Genomic DNA, 15,247 nt, shown 5'->3' with positions numbered 1-15,247 from the left:
AGAGCACTCAAGGAAATTTGAATCAAACAACCAACAGTGACAAAGTATGCACAGTGTGGAAAAGCACGGACTTTATAGTCAGATATGGTTAAAATTCCTGTTCTATCATTTTCTAGCTGGGTGATCTTGGACAAGTTCCTCAACCTCTCAGAGCTTTAATTTCTTCATCTGCTGAGTGAGATAATAAATACTAAAAGAGAAATTGTATAAATCACTCAGCTGTGGGTCTGGTACACAAGAAGGGCCCAGTGACCCATCAGAACTATTGCCATCATTATTACTCGTGTCTGCCTGCAAGGAGCCCACGGTCTTTTGTTGAGGGCGGGGGGAGGTGGACATAGAGAATAAGAAATATACAACTAAATTGCAGGGTACAGATAGGGATTCAGAGAAGGAGGAGTCAAAACCAGCTTGAGTCCAGACAGAGCACAGCCAAGAGGGGACCGTGGAAGCAGAAGCATGGTGGGGGGTGGGGGGTGGGGAGGGCTTGGGGCAGGAGTCAAGGACAGACCTCTCAGCTCCTGCCTGAGGGCTCAGTATGCCATAGAAGGCATGAACTGAGTGCAAGGGACACTCACCGAGAGGGACTTGGGGGCTGCGGACATTAGCAGGCAGCAAAGTTTAGAGGAGGTGACAGTGGACAGAATGTGAAAATTTTACAGAGAGCAAGGACAAGCAGACGCCAATTCTTCCCTGGGTGGGTGTGGAGAACCCAAGCAAGTCTGGTCAGATCCTGAACCACAGAATGCAGTGTGGTGCAGTACACTGAGACAGGATTAAGCACTGCCTCAGCCAACTTACCTAGGTCCCGCCCCTCGCACACCTACATTGAAATGTCGCAATTCTGAAGGGGTGCAAAACGTAATCTCCTGGTTACGGCCAGCGCCAGACATCTGGACCCAAACCTAGCCCCACAACTACCTTGAGGGGTAGTGTGAGGAAAAGTCAGGTTCTCTGTGACTCAGTTTCCCTGCTTAAGAGGAAGACGTGTCCTAGCACACCTCTGCCTCCCACCTTCCCAGGATGGCATGCGGAGGGCGCATGAGATCATGTGTCCCAAGGGTGAACAGTAGCCATCTGTATGCGCTTCTATGGAACGGTGTGATAGCCTCCGGGGAAGCCACAGACCCCTTCAGGGCTTTTGCTGCTTCCTGTCTCTGAGGCCTTCTCCTCAGATCACATGAGAGAACACATGGTAAGGAGAAAGCTTCACAACCCAAATAGAACTAACTCTGTATGAAACCAGACAACCGCCAAGATACCCTTCTGCTGCATTTTTATTTTTAATAGCTTTTTATTACACAAGGAATCCATGATCACTATAAAAAGATGAGAAATTTTGATTCTAAAATTGAAGGGAGAATTAAAATAATTCATTTCCCCCACCATTCAGATACATATTTTAATAACAAAAATAGAAAGCGTAAATATTGTTTTGTAACCTGCCTTTTTCACTTACTGATACCTTTTCTGTTCATGACATAGTCTTTCTACAGTATTGTTTTAAATTGCTGAGTATGTTCTGTTGTCAGATCACACACCAATCCCCTACGCTACTATGATTATTTTACATTTTCTCCATTCTAAACAACACTGCAAGGGACGTTTTTACAGCAAAAACTCTGCCACACCTTAATTATATCTCCAATAAAATATTCAAGGGTATAGACCTTATTTGGATACTTAAACCATTAAAAAAAGAAAACCCTGGGTGCCTGGGTGGCTCAGTGGGTTAAGCTCTGCCTTTGGCTCAGGTCATGATCCCAGGGTCCTGAGATCAAGTCCCGTGTCGGGCTCTCTGCTCATCAGGGAGCCTGCTTCCCACCCCCCTTCTCTCTCTGCCTGGCTTTCTGCCTGCTTGTGATCTCTGTCAAATAAATAAATAAAATCTTAAAAAAAAAGAAAGAAAACCCTGTGTGACAGTGGGGCAATTTGAATATTAAGGGGGTATTTGATAGTATTTAAGAATGATACTCTGATAAAGATACTTTATGGTTATTTTTAAAAAGAATATCCTGGGGCATCTGGGTGGCTCAGTTGGTTGGGCGACTGCCTTTGGCTCTGGTCATGATCCTGGAGTCCCAGGATCAAGTCCCTCATCGGGGCTCCTTGCTCGGCAGGGAGTCTGCATCTCTTTCTGACCCTCCTTGCTCTCATGCTTTCTCTCTCTCTCTCTCTCAGTCTCTCTCTCTCAAATAAATAAATTAAAATTTAAAAAAATAAAATAAAAAATAAAAAGAATATCCTTCAGAGATGCATACTATAATATTTATGAGTGAGTGACATGGTATCCGTGACTATTTAAAAATAATCTGGAAAAAATAAAATAATCTGGAGGGGCATGAGATGGACAGATGAAACAAGATTAGCATGGGTAGATAATTCTTGAAGCTGGGTACTTGGAGATCCAATAAGCTATCCTCTGCACTTTTGTGCATGCTTAGAAGTTTCCATATTTAATATTATATCCAGGGTATGATTACAATAATAACAAAAACTATTTTATTATTATTGTTAATTTTATTATTTTATTCTTAAGCACCAAGGCCCTAGGCATGGGATTCTCACCACAGTCCTGAGAGGTGGACCTTTCAACCTTATCTTAGTAGGGTTGGTGGTGGGAAATGAGACTCAGCCCATAAGATGTAAAACTTGATTCTAATTCAAGTCTGAGTACAAGGGCTGGATTCTTCATGATTGAAGGACATAGAGCAAATATAGAGTGTGAGGCAATAGAGAGAAGCTGTAAGCAAAAAAGACCTACAGTCTTAATATTGTTTGTAAATTTTATAGACTCAAGATGTTTACGTGTATTTCCCCATGGTTGAGCTAAGTGTAAGGATCTCAAGAGCCAATGAATGTAGACACATCCAGACAGCTCATAAAAACCACTTTGTTCATTTACAATGTGTTGGCAGTGACAGGAAAGTGCAGTGACTGTGTGTAAGAACGTATGGATTTCTTGGTGCTTATTTGCTTTATCATTTTGAAATTATATTAGACCTCTTCCAACTCTCACTCCATTGAACTTTTCAAGTGTTTCTAGCTGTTTTTTACTTAAATATTTAACAATTTTAAGGCGGGAAAAATGCTGAATTATATTTAAGCACCCTGAAAAGCTATGAAGAGACACTAATGAAATACTGGAAGGGCAAAGAGAAATTTCAAGGGACAAAGCCCAAGAACAATGAAGAAAGAATCACCAGCTTTGTGAGAAGTGGAAGGACCAATAGGATGAATCCACAAGACTGGCATAGTCACTGAGCTGTACCCGAAGGGGAAGAGCACAACATAGAAGGCATGGAATACCACTGGGCACTTCGTAGCAAGATCTCAGGGACAAGACTTCAATGCTGAGGATCCAGAAACTGCCATCATGCCTCAAAGCCTTCCCTCCACTCGCTCAGCATTTACTTTACTTAGTACACATAAGCAACTGGCACGTAAAGAACCTACAGAGAAGACATACAGACGTGCAATGCAAGGTTGGCTTTTACCTCAGCTGTGCTAAACTTCAATCACTTGTATAATCCACCTGGAAACAATCTACCCTTTTTATTTCTCTAATACACATCCAGATTCGCTACTTGGTCTCAACGCAGCCTGGAATTCATTTGTTCATTCAACAAAAATTTATTGGGTGCTGACTCTGTGTCAGGTATTGTTTCAGGCAGTGAGGATACTGCAGGGGAGGAGGAAAAGAAGTCCCTACTCCTACGGGGCTTACTTTCTGGTGGGAAGAAGATGGAGAGGCAAATAAACTATGGTGTCTACTAGGTCATGGCGCTGTAAGAAAAAGAAGTCAGTAAATAGGGATAGGGAATGTCATGGGGGAGGTTACAAGTTTTAATACCATCAGAGAAGGCCTTCTTGAAAACGTGACTTTGGGATTTAAAAAAAAAAAAAAAAAAAAACTGGTTGAGGAGGGGAGGAGAGCCATGCAGAATTCCATGGCGGGCAGGGTGTTCCTGGGTGGCTCAGTGGGTTCAAACCTCTGCCTTTGGCTCAGGACATGATCCCAGGGTCCTGGGATTTGGAGCATTGGGCTCTCTGCTCAGCAGGGAGTCTGCCCCCCCCCACCCTCTCTGCCTGCCTCTCTGCCTACTTGTGATCTCTGTCAGATAAATAAATAAAATCTTAAAAAAAAAAAAAAAAAAAAAGAATTCCATGGAGGAAGGGCATTCCAGGTAGCTGGTGCAGAGGCTGTGAAAGGGAGCATCCCAGACTGACCCTTGCAGTATCCTTGATGCTGCAAGGAACCTGTGCCGCTGGAGCAGAGTGAGTGACAGGCATGTGGTAGGAGTTAAGGACAGACAGACAGTGGGTAGATAGGTAGGTAGACAGATTATGTAGGGCTCTGTAGACCAGTCTAAACTCTCTGGTCTTTACTCTGAAATGGGAAGCCTCTAGGAAGTCAAGAGCAGAAACGTGACCTGATGTGAAATATGTTAGTTATGTTATGTTGCAACTAAACTGATGGGACCCAGGTGGAAGCAGGGAGGCCAGTTAGGAGACTATTAAAATAATCACAGACAAAAAAAAAAAAAAAAAATATATATATATATATATATATATATATATATATATATATATATATATGGTGGCCAGACCCAGGATGGCATGTCAGTAAATGTGGTGAGAAGTGGTAAGATTCTGGATATATCTGGAAAACTGATGCACTGGATGCATCACATGAGAGAAAGACAGGAGTGAAGAATAACTGCAAAAGTTTGACTTGAGGGGTGCCTGGGTGGCTCAGTCATTAAGCGTCTGCCTTCGGCTCAGGTCATGATCCCAGGGTCCTGGGGTCGAGTCCCACATCGGGATCTGTGCTCGCCAGGAAGCCTGGTTCTCCCTCTTCCACTCCCCCTGCTTGTGATCCCCCTCTTGCTGTCAAATAAATAAATAAAATCTTAATTTTTTTTTTTTTTTAACTTGAGCAGCCTGAGGGATGCCATGTACTGAGATGGGGAACATTTCAAAGCAGTTTGAGGAGGGAGATCAAAAGTTTGGATGTGGACATAGGTTTGAGATGTCTTGTAGACATCCAAGTGGAAGAGGCTGATAGGCGGAAATACACATCTGGTGTTCAGAGAGGTCCATATTGAGATAGGCGCCGAGGATTATCAGCATTCAGCACAGGGTTTGAAGCCAAGAAACTGAACAGGGCCAAAGGAGTAAGTATAAAGAAAAAAGGGAAGAGTTCTGAGGACTGAATCCAAGGGCTCTCCAAAGTGTTAAGGTCAAGGAGACGAGGAGGAACCAACAAATAATGGCCTGCAAAATGATGCAAACAAATCAGGAGAAATTACTCAGAGAGAACATGTAATGGCTTGAGCTTGGATAGCATTTTCATACCACACATTCCTTTTCTTCTACTGATACATATTCAAAACAGTTCCTTATTCATTTAGTATTCCCAATGCCCAACAAGAGTTCATAGAAACAGTTTTTTTACAGAATCTTTTTACATCTTCTGAATTCTGCTTTTGGAACCAACAACAGCAACAACTAACTGTATTTGCTCTTAAGAGTTTATTAATTTCATTAATCAATGAGACAACAATGAGATGATCACCTTTACTATGAATACGTAGAAATAAACTGTTATTAATGACAATTAAGATCTGCTAGAGTCACAGATGTGATGACATGGGGTTCAGCTAGTAAGGATTTACCAGTTTCTTTTGAGGTGAGATGAAAGAATATAGCCTTTGGAAGAAAATAGAGAGGGAGGTGTTAGAGCAAGGAAAGGAAGAAAAGAGAATAGTGTGGGGCATCTAGGTGGCTCAGTCGGGTAAGCCTCTGACTCTTGATTTCAGGTCAGGTCATGATCTCAGGGTCATGAGACTTAGCCCTGTGCCGAGCCTGCAGCTCTGCCCTTAGCAAGGAGTCTGCTGGACGTTCTCTCTCTCCCTCCCTCACCTCACCTCCTCAACCCAACGTGGGTGCACATTGTCTCTCCCTCTCTAGAAAAAGAAGAAGAAGTAGAAGTAGAGGAAGAAAAAGATGGAAGAAAGAATGGTGCCAGAGGTATATTAGCCTAATTAGAGGGAACACAGGAGAATGTTCTTAATGGGAAATTATAGTAATTGTTGTTAGGAAGCAAGCCCCAAAATGTTAAAGATGGAAGTCTTGATTTAAGTCTTCTCTCCTCTTGTCCTGTTGGGGTGAAAAATTTTGCAGAAATCCAATCAGCATTACAGGAAGGAAACTGGTTTCCTGGTTAACAGGAAACTGGTTAAAGACATTATGGTGCAAGACAACAATGTAGAGTACTATTTAGCCATTAAAAATGATAATTTAAAAGAATATTCAGTAACTCAAAGATAATGTTAGGAGAAACAAAAGCAGATTATTGAACCTTGCGTAAAGCATCTCAATTTTTAAAAACTACATGCCTAGGAAAATAACTTCAAGCATGTAATGGATGACTTTCATTTGCTTCTGGGTGTTTGTTAAAATTTTCCAAATTTTCTATAATGAATAGGTATCTTTGTAAAAAACAAAACCGTCTCATATATGTTCATAGGGGCTTTATTCATAATCGAGCCAAAAACTGGAAACACCCAGATGTCCTTCAAAGAACAAATGATCAAACAAACCATGGATACTTAGTAATAAAAAGGTATGAACTAGTGATACATTCAACAATTTGGATAATCTCAAGGGAATTATGCTGAGTGAAAAAAGCCATCCCAAGAAGTCAAATATTGTATGATTCCATTTTTGAATGAGTTCCACTTCTGAAATAACAAAAGTATGAAAGTGAAGAACAGATTAGTGGTTGCCAGGGGTGGGCGGAAAGAGGGAGGTATGGCTATAAAAAGACAACTAAAAGAAATCTTTGCATTGATGGAAATGTTTCATATTTCTAATGTATCAATGTCAATATTCTGGTTGAATACTGAATATAGTACAATATTGTACTATAGTGTACAATATTGTACTATAGTTTTAGGATATGTTTCTACTGGAAAAAAATTGAGATCTCTGTATTATTTCTTAAAACCACATGTGCATCTGGGGCACCTGGGAGACAGTCTGTTAAGCATCTGACTCCTGGTTTCCGCTCAGATCATGATCTCAGGATCAAGAGATAAAGCCCAGCGTGGGGGTCAGTGTGCTCAGCTCAGCGTGGAGTCTGCTTGATATTTTTCTCTCCCCCCTCTCCCTGCTCATTCCTGCTCTCCCTCTCTTTCTGGCTCTAAAATTTAAAAAAAAAAAAAAAAAAAAAGCCTTGCATGTGATCTATTTTCTCAAAAATTTTACTTAAAAAATAAAGTACATCTTCTCTTGGCCAGTTATCACAAGTCTGAAAAGTTGTCCTAGGGATATAATCCAAAGAAGAAAAAAACTTAAATGCACCAGATGTTCACTACAGCGTTATTTACAGCAGCAGTGGGGGAAAACAATCTAAGAGTCCAAATAGGAAAATAGGCAAATCATGACATAGACCCAAGAATTACTCATTAGATGCAGCAACAGAGAAATGTTATTTCAAAAGGGAGGATTCAAAATTGTGGTACAATATGACAGCTCAACAAGGGGATTGCAATATATTACAAAAGTTTTAATAGTAGTATTCTATGTGGAATTGTAGCAGAAATGTTTTCATCCCCTCAAACTCTCGGCAATGTTACGTGGATTTTACATGGTTTGGGATTAGGGAGAACAGTAAAGGCATTTTTTATGTTAAATTACAAATGTCGCAGCCACCATGAAAGTTCTTTAAATTCGTCCCTCCCAAAGGAGCAAACTTCGTTTTTCGGGTTCAGGGCTTGGAACGTGGGTGCGCGCAAAGGTAAGCAGTCAGGAGCTGAGGGCGAGTGCCCCACCGCTGCGCCCACAGCCCCACCCCAGGATCCCACCAGCAGCCCAAGGGAAGGACCACCAAGCGAGGGCGAGGCCACAGCCCAGAGTACAGTGACCACTCCAAGGTCATCATCGAGCCCACAGACGCAGCTCGGCTGGGACTAGGCCTACTCAACTCTGACTCCGGGTCTCGCCTTCGCCCCTCGCCCCGTCCCGAGCCGAGCCGAGCCGAGCCGAGCCGAGCCGCGCCGCGCCGCGCCGCGCCGCGCCGAGCCGAGCCGAGCCGCGACCCCACTGCTCCCAGAGGTTCCGCCACGGCGAATCCCCATGCTGGGTCGTAGCAGCCGCTACAGCTCCCGGACTCGGAGCTGGGCGCCTCTGCCCCTTGGCTCGGGTCAAGACCCCCGAGCGCTGCACCGCAGCGTAACCTAGACCAGACCCCTCTTCCTTTTTCGCCCTCTCAACCCAGCTTTTCCCGACTCCGGGAAGAACCGGGAAGAGAAGGCGGAGGGGAGCGAGGCGCCGCCGGATAAATACTGTGGCCCGGCTCCGCCCACCGACCTCACTTCCGCCCCGCGGCAAGATGGCGGCGCTCGGGCTCTGCCACGCAGACTTCCGCCGGGCGCAGAGACCCCGGGCGTTCTGCGGGCCGCGAAGGAGGTGAAGTCGGGACGCGCGTGGTGTGGAGCCACATCCCGGGTACGCAGGGGTGCGTCTCTGCCTCGTGCCTGGCCTGGGGCCTGGGCTGAGAGCGAGCCAAGGGCTCTGACTGGGTGGTCCGGGGAGTCTTGCCACGTGGAAAGGAGGGACGCACTGACTGGGGGGGCGAGAGGCCACGTGGGTGGGGTTCCGCCCAGGGTCCGTGTATCCGCCCCCTCGAGTGACTGTTGCCCCTTTCCTTCCTTTCTCCCAGGCAAAATGTCGCAAGGAAACGCTGCGGGCGAGCCGAGTGCTCCGGGAGGTCCCCGCCCCCTCCTCTCGGGGGGACGGGGGCTTATCGGGCGGCGACCGGCGCCTCCACTCACTCCAGGTCGCCTTCCCTCCATCCGCTCCAGGGACCTCACCCTTGGAGGAGTCAAGAAGGTACCCCGATGGCACCTTTCTAAAGAAACCCTGCTACCTTGAATTCCGGGACCCTGGGGTTCAGCTGATGTTCACGTAGGGCCTACCGTGTGCCAGGCTTGGAATTGGGCCTAACGAAACTCGCCCCCAGACTTCTGCTGACACATTCTAGGGAGTTTGCCTACCTTCAGGTCCAGATACTGGGTGCGGGATGCTGACCTGGTTCTCAGAGATGGCTGAAGGGCAGAGAATCCTAATTATTTCCCAAGCAACTTGAGCAGGGCTTATTTACCTTTTTTTTTTTTTTTTTAATGTGTTTTGGACACTTTTAAGAAACCCATGAAGGCCAGCAGGCAATGAATCCTAGGCAGGACATTGGAGGCTCTGTGTCCTTTTCTGTTGTGTTTATGATTGTAGATGTAAGTATAGCCCTGAAATTTATCCCACCCCCTAGGGTGGGCGCTGTAATAGAAGCATAAAGCAGCCAGTTTTCAAAGACTTGTTTGCCTTTGGAAATGCTGGTGGCAGTCTGGGAGTGCTGGCCGACTGACTTCCTAATTGAACCTTGCTGCTAGTGCTCTTCCCTATGATACCTTATGGTTTCTATAGCAATTTGATGACTGGAAGTGAGATTAGACAAATAAGTTTTCAAAGTCTTCAGGGCTCTCCTTGGAGAGAGCAGAGCTGAGGCTGCTACCTTGAATAGGTTTTGGTGCCCTGTTCTGTAAGCCCACAGCTATCCAGACAGGGTGTTTGTCCCTCTTACGTACACGTCTGTCTCTTTAAATCATTGACAACCATGGGGAAGGTAGAATGACCTTTGAGAATGTTCATTTTTCTCTCTACTTTGGGATCAGAACTTACCAAATCAGTGACTCCCGTATTTTATTTTCAGAAAACCTTCACCCCAAATATCATCAGTCGGAAAATCAAGGAAGAGTAAGTAGCTGGGCCTTCTAAAAACTTTCCCCTTATTGCTCTGATTTTGGGTCTTCTGGGAAATAATTAGGGATGTGTCTCAGAAATCTAAATTTGTGTATTAATTTTTTTCACTAGTGATTTTTGGACCCTGGTTTCCAGGTGATTCTAATGTGCAAGTTCAAAAAAATACTGATGGCCTGGAAGTCCGTCTCTAGAAATAGTGGATTTTACTTTTATGCAATGAAACAGAATGATTATCTTTTACAGCTAGAGTTGAGAGGCACTAGTTTAGACAAAAAAATGGGTCAGGTTTTCACTTACATTCTTTTGTATTACAACCTTCTTGCTTTCAAGCAGTACTAAAAAGTCCACATTTTGGGGCAGTCTATAATTCAGTTTTTGAGTTGTAGTTCTAATGCATATTCTTAAGCAAGAAGGTAAAATGTAAAGCAAACTGAAGGGACACTGCCCCATCAAGGAAATAGAAAAGGTGCTAGACTTAGGGTCTAATTCTGCTTCTTCTGCTACAGCTCATTAATTCTCCACTCAGGTGGAGTAGAGTCGTGTGGTAGAGTAAGACCAGTTCTCTGAGGTAGAGTGAGTGAGTGGTTTCCCTAACTCCATTCTGTTTTCCAGGCCCAAGGAAGAAGTAACCATCAAGAAGGAGAAGCGTGACAGGGATAGAGACCGACAGCGAGAAGGGCATGGACGGGGCCGGGGCCGTCCAGAAGTGATCCAGTCCCATTCCATCTTTGAGCAGGGTCCAGCTGAAATGATGAAGAAAAAGGGTACAGAGCTTCTGGGGTTCCGGGAGGAAGGAATCAGTGGATTTCAGTCCAGACTGCCCAAGAGAAGGGCAAGGGCAGTATAAGTCCCCTGCTTCCAGTTCAGTTTTCCTTGCTGTTGGCCTCTTCCGTACCTCTGGTGAACTGAATGATTTCCCACAGGGAACTGGGATAAGACAGTGGATGTGTCAGACATGGGACCTTCTCATATCATCAACATCAAAAAAGAAAAGAGGGAGACAGATGAAGAAACGAAACAGATCCTGCGCATGCTGGAGAAGGATGATGTAGGTACCACTTGGCCAGGAGGAATGGGCTTCTGGGGAACCGGGCTTGGGGGAATAAGAGCTCTCTGATATCCTGGAAGCCTGTGAACAGCAAGAATCTTCAGTCAGAAGAGGCTGTGGTGGTCTTCAGTCCAGGTATGTGTGCATGCTTGCCAGACCATGTGACCTCCTGACTCTTCCCTGGTAGTTCATCGATGACCCTGGGCTGAGGAATGACACTCGAAACATGCCTGTGCAGCTGCCGCTGGCCCACTCAGGGTGGCTTTTTAAGGAAGAGAATGAAGAGCCAGATGTTAAACCTTGGCTTGCTGGCCCCAAGGAAGAGGACATGGAGGTGGATGTACCTGTTGTGAAAGGTACTCTGTGTACATTAATGTTTCCTCTCCTTCCCTGTGGCTGCCCCCCAGGACTCCACTCCCAGAATGAGCCTCCCAGATTCATAAGCAGGTCCTCTCCCATTCTGGCTATAAAATACATGACCTGAACAGGGACATTGAATTCTCACTCTCAGAAGGTTCATGCTGACATGGATCTGTGGGCCTAGCCTCAGATGCTCCTTTTTAAATAAGCCACACAACTCCTGGATCCTTCATAACTAGTGATTCCCTCCCACTTCGTGGCTGAGTGACAGTGAAGCAGAGGGGGATGAAGGGAAGAGTACAATGAGATGGCCACTTCATAACCCTTCCATTTGTGTTACCTTTGGCAGTGAAAGAGGAGCCCCGAGATGAGGAGGAGGAGGCCAAGATCAAGGCTCCTCCCAGGACAGCCAGAAAGACCCCGGGCCTCCCAAAGGACGTATCTGTGGCAGAGCTGCTCAGGGAGCTGAGCCTCACCCAGGAAGAAGAGCTGCTATTCCTTCAGCTACCAGACACGCTCCCTGGCCAGCCACCTACTCAGGACATCAAGCCTATCAAGACAGAGGTGCAGAGCGAGGATGGCCAGATGGTGGTTATAAAGCAGGAGAAAGACCGGGTATGCACGGGAGTGAGCTCTGTGAAAATGCCAGGGGCATCAGGAAGGGAAACAGTGAGCTCTTGGGGAAGCAGAGGTGTACCACCAAAGCCAAAATGTTGTTCTCTCTACCCACAAGGGACTTGGGGCTTTGTATTTCAACCCCTATCATGTCTGTGTTTACTTTTTTTTAATTTTTTTTAAGATTTTATTTATGGGACGCCTGGGTGGCTCAGTTGGTTAAGCAGCTGCCTTTGGCTCAGGTCATGATCCCAGCGTCCTGGGATCAAGTCCCACATCAGGCTCCTTGCTCCGCAGGGAGCCTGCTTCTCCCTCTGCCTCTGCCTGCCATTCTGTCTGCCTGTGCTCGCTCTCTCTCCCTCTCTCTGACAAATAAATAAAATCTTAAAAAAAAAAAAAAAAGATTTTATTTATTTATTTGACAGAGATCACAAGTAGGCAGAGAGGCAGGCAGAGAGAGCTCGATCCCAGGACCCCGGGATCATGACCTGAGCCAAAGGCAGAGGCTTAACCCACTGAGCCAACTAGGCACCCCGCGTGTTTATTTTTTATAATGAAATATTTTGAACATACGTGGATGAGAGAACATAAATGCTCATGTACCATCCCTCCACCGGAGCAGTTACCAGTATTTTGTCCATTTGTTGATCTGTTTGCTTTGCGTTTTGTCATTCAGCCAATGGCAGGGAGCCCTGGGGAAAGGTCCTCTGGAGGAGCTCATTCTAACCTCTGCTGCTGATGCTTTCCTTTGGAAAAGGTGTCATTCATAGAGGATGGAGGAAACAGCTCCTTACCCTGTTTCCGTCTTCTGATTCTCTCCGCAGGAAGCCAGGCTGGCAGAGAATGTGTGTACCCTGGCTGACCTGACAGAGGGTCAGGTTGGCAAGCTGCTCATCCGCAAGTCAGGAAAGGTGCAGCTCCTCCTGGGCAAGGTGACTCTAGACGTGACAATGGGAACCGCCTGTTCCTTTCTGCAGGTGAGAGCCCGTAAGGGTAGTAGTAGGGGCTCCTTAAGAGGTAAGGAGTGTTGAGGGGTCCACCAAGGGAGAAGCATTCTCGGGGTTATCGCATGAAAATCAGGACTGAGTAACAGGCCATGTAGCTTCGGTTCTCATCGCTGTCTCTGTTGATTTGCAGGAGCTCGTATCCGTGGGCCTTGGAGACAGTCGGACTGGTGAGATGACGGTCCTGGGACACATAAAGCACAAACTTGTATGTTCCCCCGATTTTGAGTCCCTCTTGGATCACAAACACCGGTAAAATGAGCAGATGGAGGATGATGGTGACTGTGCCCACGGCTGTTGCCTGCTCCAGACGTTTTGTTCTCAAATCTGTGCGACCCAGAAGGGGCCTGTTGAGCCCACCCACTCCAGCCTTTGGCAGCCATTGTCCCAGTTTCCCCCACAGAGCCCACGTGGCTCCCTCCCACGGCAGCTGTGAATGGCACAGTGGCCTTCCCACAGCATGGATCCTGCACATCCTCGCTGCTGGGGGACTTGTCCCTTCTATTTATTTTTATATTTATGTCTTATCTCTTCGAGTGACTGTACCCTCCCCAGGTAGAGAGGGGAGGGTCTGTGGGAAAGTCCATGCTCCTCCTTTTGCTGACTGGCTTGTTCTCAGGGTAGGAAGCGTAAGGACTGTTGCTGCTTTTGCTCCCTTCTCTTTTTTCCAAGAAGCATTGTTGGAGAGAGCAGAGAATTTTTGAGTCTGGGACTCAGTGCTTAATCCCAGCTCCATCAGTTACTAGCTGTGCGACCTTGGACAAACTAACCTCTCTGAGCCTCATATTCCTCATGGGACAAAAATGAGGATAATACCTACCTCACAGGGTTGGTGTGAGGATGAAGTGGAATGCTGTAGGTGAAAACTCCTTGCACAAGGCCAGATAAACACAGTGGGCACTCAATAAATGTTAGTTTCCCTTCCCTTTGCCTGAGTCTGTTTTCAAACAAAATAGAGATTCCAGGAATCTCTCAGAAGACGTGTCTAGAGCTGCTCTCTCCCTGCCTCCTGACTGCACGTGCCATTCCCCTGGGCCCAGAAGCTCTGAAGATACAGGTTCAGGCAGCTCTGCCCATTTTCTCTTGAACACTCTTTGCTAAGTGCCTCCTGTTCAGTGCAGTGAGGTGCTAGCTGCAGGTTCTACTGGAGGTGAATTCAGAGACTCCTTCCAGCACCCTACATTTGCCTTTGGGAGACATTGGCGGGGCAGGGGTTGCCAGGACTCATCCCCCACCCCCAAGCCCTGCAATGACTAGCGGTATTCTTGGCTTCCATTTAAATATTTCCCAACAGAACCCTGTGAGCACTCAGAATTAGAAGCACTCTCAAATACTGCTAAAAAACAACCTTGGGAAGACAACGATTAGGGATTTATTGCGTAGTGGCTTCTTTGATGCTTGACAGATGGCCTCCCACTTCAAAAGCTTTGAATTCGAGAGGTGCCCCTGTCCCTCCTGTCCTGCCATCACCAGGTCTGCATCGCAATCCCTGTTGGCCTTTAAGTTAATGGGTCTGTGACCTTGTTCTTTTTACCAAATCATCATGTTCTTGATCCTTTCAGTGTGCCATTCATGGAGGAGCAGCTTCTTCCTCATCCCCTGTCCACGGGACTGGGGTTTTTTTCCTACTTCGATGGTGGGAGACATCTTAAAGGTTAGAGAAAGCTGCCTGTAGCAGTGTCTGGTCATTAGACATGTGACTGATGTCATAGCTCCCTTTGCTGTGAGCTTAGCCAGCCACCTCTGGAACAGCGATGGACCACACAGGCTCAAGAAGACTGCCTCCTCCTGACTTGGGAGATTTAAGATGGGTATGCCTTCCTTTAGTCTCACCTTTCTGTCCCATGGAGTCTGATTTTTGTTCATGACAACTGTGGTTTGCCTGTGTTGAGCCCCTCAAACTGCCTAGCCAGCAGCTGTGAGGGGAATTGAACATTGCCCCTCCTGTAGCTAAGAGCTTACGTGCGCTCTATCTGTTGGATTGTCTGGTCTCTTGTAAGGGACAGAAGGCTTCTGTGGAGACATGAACCATGGAAGTTCTGTTTGGTTGAAGGCTGAGCTTTGTTCTCTGGGCTCAGGTGCTTTCTTCTTTTAGAGAGGTGATAACCTGCCACTGGGCCTCTGTTGCAGTCCTCTGTTTCTCTTCTGTTTTTTCAGTTCAGAAACACTGTTCTTTCTGTTTTTCTGGGCTAGTTCAAAGGCCCTGCCTTGTTAACCCTTGGTATTTTGCCATCTTCAGCTCTCCCAGGAAGGCTTGAGGAAGAGCATGTACCACTTTCCCTTTCTCCATTTCAGGTATCTTGGGAATTGACTGTTAATGATTATGCATCAGAGTCCCAGGACCTGTCTCAGTATCCCTGATACACAGAATGGATGTCATCAGTGAAAGTGTGGGAAA

The 15,247-nt window shown here is 46.2% G+C and overlaps 1 protein-coding gene across 1 annotated transcript; it reads left to right on the top strand.

The window, feature by feature from the left end:
• Nucleotides 1–8,357: 8,357 nt before the first annotated feature.
• On the top strand, nt 8,358–13,773 carry POLR3D (RNA polymerase III subunit D). Its single transcript, XM_059178509.1, has 9 exons — nt 8,358–8,514; nt 8,729–8,898; nt 9,773–9,816; nt 10,435–10,586; nt 10,746–10,870; nt 11,058–11,226; nt 11,580–11,845; nt 12,670–12,822; nt 12,983–13,773. The coding sequence occupies exons 2-9, from the start codon at nt 8,734–8,736 to the stop codon at nt 13,103–13,105; spliced, it is 1,197 nt and encodes a 398-aa protein (XP_059034492.1). The 5' UTR covers nt 8,358–8,514; nt 8,729–8,733; the 3' UTR covers nt 13,106–13,773.
• The last annotated feature ends 1,474 nt before the right edge of the window (nt 13,774–15,247 follow it).

Source organism: Mustela lutreola, chromosome 1 (assembly GCF_030435805.1).
Source record: "Mustela lutreola isolate mMusLut2 chromosome 1, mMusLut2.pri, whole genome shotgun sequence".
In the NCBI taxonomy this organism is placed as follows: Eukaryota; Metazoa; Chordata; class Mammalia; order Carnivora; family Mustelidae; genus Mustela; species Mustela lutreola.
Note: the sequence above shows the minus strand (reverse complement) of the source record. Positions and strands in the feature narration are given on the sequence as shown.

What these genes read in the sequence shown, in the direction of transcription:
- POLR3D (XM_059178509.1), top strand. Translation starts at nt 8,734, where the DNA reads ATGTCGCAAGGAAACGCTGCGGGCGAGCCGAGTGCTCCGGGAGGTCCC. An exon ending in TGAAATGATGAAGAAAAAGG is followed by an intron (nt 10,587 to 10,745) that starts GTACAGAGCTTC and finishes GATTTCCCACAG; the next exon opens with GGAACTGGGATAAGACAGTG. An exon ending in TAAAGCAGGAGAAAGACCGG is followed by an intron (nt 11,846 to 12,669) that starts GTATGCACGGGA and finishes TTCTCTCCGCAG; the next exon opens with GAAGCCAGGCTGGCAGAGAA.